This window comes from Megalops cyprinoides, chromosome 12 (assembly GCF_013368585.1).
Source record: "Megalops cyprinoides isolate fMegCyp1 chromosome 12, fMegCyp1.pri, whole genome shotgun sequence".
NCBI lineage: Eukaryota > Metazoa > Chordata > Actinopteri > Elopiformes > Megalopidae > Megalops > Megalops cyprinoides.
The window spans coordinates 16,851,453-16,857,933 of record NC_050594.1 but is presented as its reverse complement, the minus strand read 5'-3'; the positions used below and the strand labels follow the sequence as shown (position 1 = coordinate 16,857,933).

Genomic DNA, 6,481 nt, shown 5'->3' with positions numbered 1-6,481 from the left:
ACAATGAACATGACAAGACAATGAAGTGGTGATCATTTGGATTGGTTAGTTGATACTGCGGTATTCTAAAAGCACAAGTGCCTGACAACTGCAATATTCATGTAGGTCTCTGTGGGTATGGCACTTCATTGACGTTTTCTTGCAAAGGACAAATTAACGGAAATATTACCAGGGTACGTAATATATTTCGATCGGAGCGCTAATGTCTTTTGAACGGAAATTCTAAAATGTTGACACTTTGCAACTTTGACGCCTTTAATAATTCTGGCAGACCATGTTCCACATGTTGATAAAACATTTGTGTCTGGCAAAATCAAAACCAGGATTAGAGCTGTCTAGGAATGCTTGTGTGTAGTGAAAGTCATTGTACTGAGTTTGTTTGTGTGTGTGTGACACCAATCAATAAAATAGGCTGCATAATTTACACATTTAAATATATTATACTTAACATTTTTTGAATGCATAGAGAATTTAGCTTCAAATTTAATCTCACCATTGAGCAGCAAAGACTACTACTATTGTTTCATAACAATTTGACACAGATACCAGATGTTGAGCCAGGAACAAGACAGGTTGTGAATAACATCTGGGCTTCAGGACTCAAACTTTAGACAGTCTTTAGAGAACTTTAGAGAGAAATATACTGTTTCAGAAATGCCATATATCCAGATGTAATGCTGTGCAACAGTGAATACTTTTGATTTTTTACATTGGAATGCCAATTTACGAATGCAAAAAAAAAAAAAAACTGCAAAACTGTATTATATATACAGATATTCTGTACAATATGAACACTAAAATATATATAATGAGATCTGGAAAATTCTCTATTATCTTAATGAAGAGGCACAATTCATAGCAGCTTTAGAGCATTCTTTATTCAGTCAGCATACCCATACCTTGCCCTTGTCATTGAATTGTGCATGCATTCATTTCTTCCAAAGATGGGTTGTTAGGAGGAGGGACTGCAATGGCATGCCATTTCATGAATTCAAACATTTTTTGTGTTTTCAATATCATAAAATACTTGATTGGATTTTTTTTTCCAGGCAGTATATAAATACTTAATTATTTTCATTAAATTAATAATTCATTCAATTGTACACATAATTCATTCAATTGTACACATGTAGGAGAAGGTTTGTTTTTTGGGCATAGAATAAACCACACATGGGCGCAGAATAAACCATGGCAGGAACTCCTAAATACAAATCAACAAAATTTTAATCAATAATGCAAAATAAACTTGTTCTCTGGGCATGTGCGCTGCTGCTGCTGATAATGCTAAGGAGGAAAACATTAAGAGACATGGATCGATAACCTGGCCCTGAGAACCACAAAGTGCTTTTAAGATGAGTAAGTTCTTACTGGAGCTCCAGTCAGTCATGCTGCTTACTTGGCCTCCCCATTCTCCAGTGTGCCCATGTTGCAGACTGTCTCAATGTCTTGGATGCTGGAAGCATCCGTGTCATCCTCACAGCTGTCCATGCTGCTCCCAGAGGAGAGACTGGCAATGAAAGTGTGCATCTTTCGGGCATACAAGTCCCTGACGTTGAAGTATGGAAGATTGGGATCCTGGCTTTTCATTTCGTTATTGCATTGATCAACGTCCATGGCCTTTTGCCTCTGGTAGTATTTGGAAAACTTGTTAAAGATGATGGTGATGGGCAGGGCCACCACCAGCAATCCACAAATGATGCATAAAGTCCCGATCAGCTTCCCAGCCAGTGTCACGGGATACGTGTCCCCGTAGCCCACCGTGGTCATGCTGATGGTGGCCCACCACCAGCCCACGGGGATAGTCTGCAGTTCCGACTCCTCCTCCTCCTTCTCCACAAAGTAGATGAGGACGGAGAAGATTGAGATGCCCACAGAGAGGAAGAGGAGGAGCAGACCAACCTCGTGGTAGCTGTGCCGCAGGGTGGCCCCGAGGGAGCGCAGGCCGACCGAGTGGCGGGCCAGCTTGAGGATGCGGAATATCCGCATCAGCCGAAGGATCTGCACCACCTTGCCCACGTTCTCCAGGTCCTCATTCTCCTCATCCATCGACTCAAAGGCAAGGGTGGCATAGAAGGGGATGATGGAGACAAAGTCAATGATGTTCAGCGGGCTGCTCAGGAACTTCCTCAGACAGGGGGTCACAGAGAGCCTGAGGAAGAACTCCACTGAGAAGCAGAGGATGCAGATGATCTCGAAAACGGCCAGCACCGGGTCCTCCACCTCCTTCTCGTTAGCGTCCACCTGCTGGAACTCGGGCATGCTGTGCACACACATGGCCACGATGGAGGTGAGCACCACACCCAGGGAGGCGACAGCTATCATCTTGGCGGTGAACGAATAGCCAGGATGCTCCAGCCTCAGCCAGATGTTCTTCCTGATCTCCGAGCACCAGGTGCCCTCAAACTTCTCCAGATCTTTATCCATGGCAGAGAGCTCCTCAATTGAGGATTCAAAACTCGGATTCTGCTGGTCATCGCTCTTCCGGTCCCAATCCTCGGCATACTCCCTCTGCTCCTGGAACTTATTGCTACAGCAGGCATCCAAGTAGAGCTCCTTGATCCCCCAGTACTCAATCTCCTGGCTGAAGGAAAAGACACACAGCTCCTCCATCAGGTGGATCTTGCCGGTGTGGTAGAAGTTGAGGACATAGCGGAAGAAGCGGGGGTTCCTGTCGAAGTAGTACTCCTTGTCGGCCACGCTGTAGTCGTCGCAGAGTTCCAAAATGGCTTCCTCGGAGCGGCAGCTCAGCAGCTTGCCCAGTCGGGTCTGCGGGAAGCGCAGCAGGGTGCTGTGTTCCACCCTCTGCTTGAAACCCCCCACATTCAGGTTGATGAAGCCCTCCTCCGCATCCCGTCTGTGGAGGACCTGCCCATAAACCATGGTGGAGCTGTGTCATGGATAAGCCTGGGTCTCTGCTTGCTCAGGTCCCACTCCAAGTCTAAGGTTCCATCACCTGGGAAATGAAAGCATTCTCACAGTTTGTTTTGTGACTTTTATTTTGGTCCTGCAGGTTTCCCAGCTCTCTCTAAACGATTGCTGTGCTCAGAATCCAAAGTAGTAGCATTGTTTGAAATGCACTATTTGAATGATGCTCTACTCTGACTTCAGGTGTAAGACTCCCCAAAACTATGTAAAACCAGCCAGTCAGATTCTGGTCATATTCATGGCCAATCAGATTCATGACCAATCAAATCACAAACCTGGTAATTTTATACTTAATCCTCATTAGTCCAAAACTATCTTAATCAATATACCCATTTTAGGTTATTATATTTTATAGTACTTATCACTGCTGCTTCTATATCAGCGATCATTACTGTTTACCAGGACTATAATCATTATTTAATAATGATAATCATTATTTAAGGCATGATTACAGGGTTGTGCGCCCAGCAGCAACATCACTCTGTAAATTCTCTTGCCTGATGACAGAATCTAAATGGAGCTGAGATGTTTTAGTACTTGTGTAGGAGAACTCCTATGAAAACTAGGTAGCTGTTAAAATTGGTATTGGTGGGCCAGCATGATGCAGCCTTCGATTTGGACCAAACAGGAGACCAATGCCCCAGTGTGGTGATAGCGGACACTGTTGTTTGTGGAAACACAATTCCCCCCAGCAGCACAATTCCCCTCCCCTCTACCTCAGCAGATATGTGGGGAATGGTGCTAAATGTCTGCTGTGCATCACCCAGTTGAGTAATACACACTGGGAGTGGTTCAGGTGTTCCTCCACCCCATCACTGTGAAGCACTTTGAGATACTTGAAAGATGCCATAAAGACAAACAAACTGAACTAACTATGAAAATACAGAATAGCAAAATAAAGGAAAACCTCAGGTACAGACTCAATCTAAAGACCTACATGGTTGTTCTGATCTTTTTGATGAAAACAAGAGTGAGAAAGCAATTGAATGGAATTTGAACTGAAGCTGCAGAATTCAGAGCGCCAAAACTATATAAAGCCAATGTTTATGCAACGCAAATGCAATGCAGAACGTGCTGCAGTATGGCTTAGGTCAAATCGGTGTAACCGTATCCTGCACGATTGGTAAAGTTAATCTTAGGTCACATCTCCTTTCCAGTAATGACTGTAAACAGACTACACGCGGATGTGTTCTTTTAACTTAAACGAAAATAAACGCCTCAAATGAGTAGACACGGTCCCTCCTGGCATGGATGCTCGAAAAATGTTAAAATACGTGTTTTAGAGCAGTATTGATCAATTTCAAGTCGGATAATCATAATCAGTATTACAATTTAGAATTGCAAATATCCTTTTAAGGTAAAATGTCAGACCGCCATGTGGTGCTGTCCAAAACACCATACGATTTATAACTCCAGCGAAAGTAAAACTACTCAAATCATTGCGTGAACTCAGATCTTTGGTCTTTAACTTCTTATGGCACAGGATAATAATGGCTCACCACAATGTCCTACATATAAGGTAAATGTAAGAATTAATATATCGGCTGTCAATATTTATCGTTATAAAAGCAAACAACTCTCGAACATTAAACATTCCGCAGCAGTAAAAGTTGCCCAATGTTATTGGTACCAAGGGAAATTAAACCTATTATATGTATTTTAAAAAAACACGTCGACTGTACCTGTTTCTGCCTGAGTTCTTCATTCTACTAAACAGAACTCCGCAGAGAAAATTTCCCATCTTTGCAAACTTAATCAGGAGAGCTTACTCGTATCTTGTGACTCCCGTCGAAGTCTCTCCCGGTCCCGCAGCATGCTGTTTGAGTTGGGATGCTCCCACACAGTGCGCCGGGCAGAACTGGTCTGCCCGCCTGCCCGCAGGCAGCCTCCTTGCGTCAGTGGTCCATGGTCATTGGCTTGTGTACTCTCTCTCCGTTTTCTCACGGGCGGCAAAACGGTCTTCGATTCAACTGAGCGCAGTGCACTTAAGTGTCTGTGGGGATAAAAGACCGAATTTGGTGTGACTGGCAAAACCTCATTGGAGAATAACGACACAACCCATAAGACAGTGAGAAATGTACATAGAATGAAAGGATAATTATCTCCTTGTAAGTACAAAACCGCCGGAGAGGGGTGACACAATACCCTGTCAATCAGAAAAGGAAAAAATCGAAGCAGAAATCAATGCCTTTTTCAAGTTAAAAAAGGATCATGATATTACATTGGTGATTATGAATTGTTGCACGTTATGTGTTTCAAGCAACTTTTTTCCACGTGGAGGACTTACTACTTACTCTAATCTAGCTTTAATGTTATTAATTTGAGTTCATGTTTCAGCGCCTTCTAGAATTATCTATTTGTATGAGATATTATTATTATTATTATTATTATTATTATTATTATTATTATTATTATTATTATTATTATTATTATAATTGTTGTTATTATTATTATTATTATTATTAGTAGTAGTAGTAGCAGTATTGTTATTATTATTGTTGTTGTTAAAAATGCAGACAGTACAGCAGATTTCATCCAAAGAACGACACACGTACAGTACTGAGAAAAAAAAAGCAGAAGAAAGGGTGGCAAGACCGGACGGAACTGACGGTCATTGATCGTTGGGTAGGCGGGAGCTGACATGTGATCTGGCGAAAGAATATAATGTCCCAACTGCGATGTGCAACTCAGTGGCCTTGGTTACAAGTCAGTACATCCAGAACTTGAATACATGCACTTTCATATTTTATCTTTGTTGTAATACATTTAGTTTTCTTTTACCTTGTGATAATGAAAAACTGTCGCACAGAAAACGTGTTTGAAGGAAATTATTTCATTTTTTTTTCTCAAAATAAATTTATGCCAAAACTACAAAATAAATACAGTAGAACCCGACCCCCACCTCTTTTCCACAAGCCTGTAAGGTAAAAATCAGTCCAATAGCAGTATTGGTTGATTGAATTAGTCAACAGCGCCATCTAGTTACAAGACATTACGTTCACCATACAGTGACTATTTACAGGTGCATTTTATTTACTCCACGTGTTTTAAACATATTTAGCACAATTAGCACAATTTGCATTTTGGTCTCATGGGTGTGGTGTCTGACATTTGGCCCTTGCCACTGGATGTAATGTGGATACAGTATTTGCCTACATTAGCGGCTTACATTAAACAACTTAATTTAGAATTACCAGCAGCACCAGTGAGCATTAACTGGAGATGGGAACAAAAAGGAACAAAGTCAGACATTGTTGTGAGCTTTTTAAGTGTAAGCTAAGTGCTGCCGAGGGTAATGCAATGTACCAAACAGGGTTTGCCAAGTGCAGCCCAAACAAACAGAAGCTTTGTTAATATATTTTAGACAAGTTATCCTTTTAAAATCTTTCACGTTAAAATTCCTGGTTGTGTTCTGCTGGTCCATCTGCTGGTGAGGCATCTTGTGTTATTTAACCTATATTTCTCCAGGAAATATCAAGCTGTATAAACTGATATGTCAAAAAGCAGGTATGCAAGTCACCATGGGTAAGAATGTTTTCTTGGAAAATAATAAATG

General features: G+C 41.6%; 1 protein-coding gene across 1 annotated transcript; it reads right to left on the bottom strand.

Annotated features, from left to right (window-relative positions):
• Positions 1-1,392: 1,392 nt before the first annotated feature.
• kcns3a (potassium voltage-gated channel, delayed-rectifier, subfamily S, member 3a) lies at positions 1,393-2,880 on the bottom strand. The gene has a single exon (XM_036543037.1). It carries the CDS (start codon positions 2,878-2,880, stop codon positions 1,393-1,395), a length of 1,488 nt encoding a protein of 495 aa, XP_036398930.1.
• Between the last annotated feature and the right edge of the window lie 3,601 nt (positions 2,881-6,481).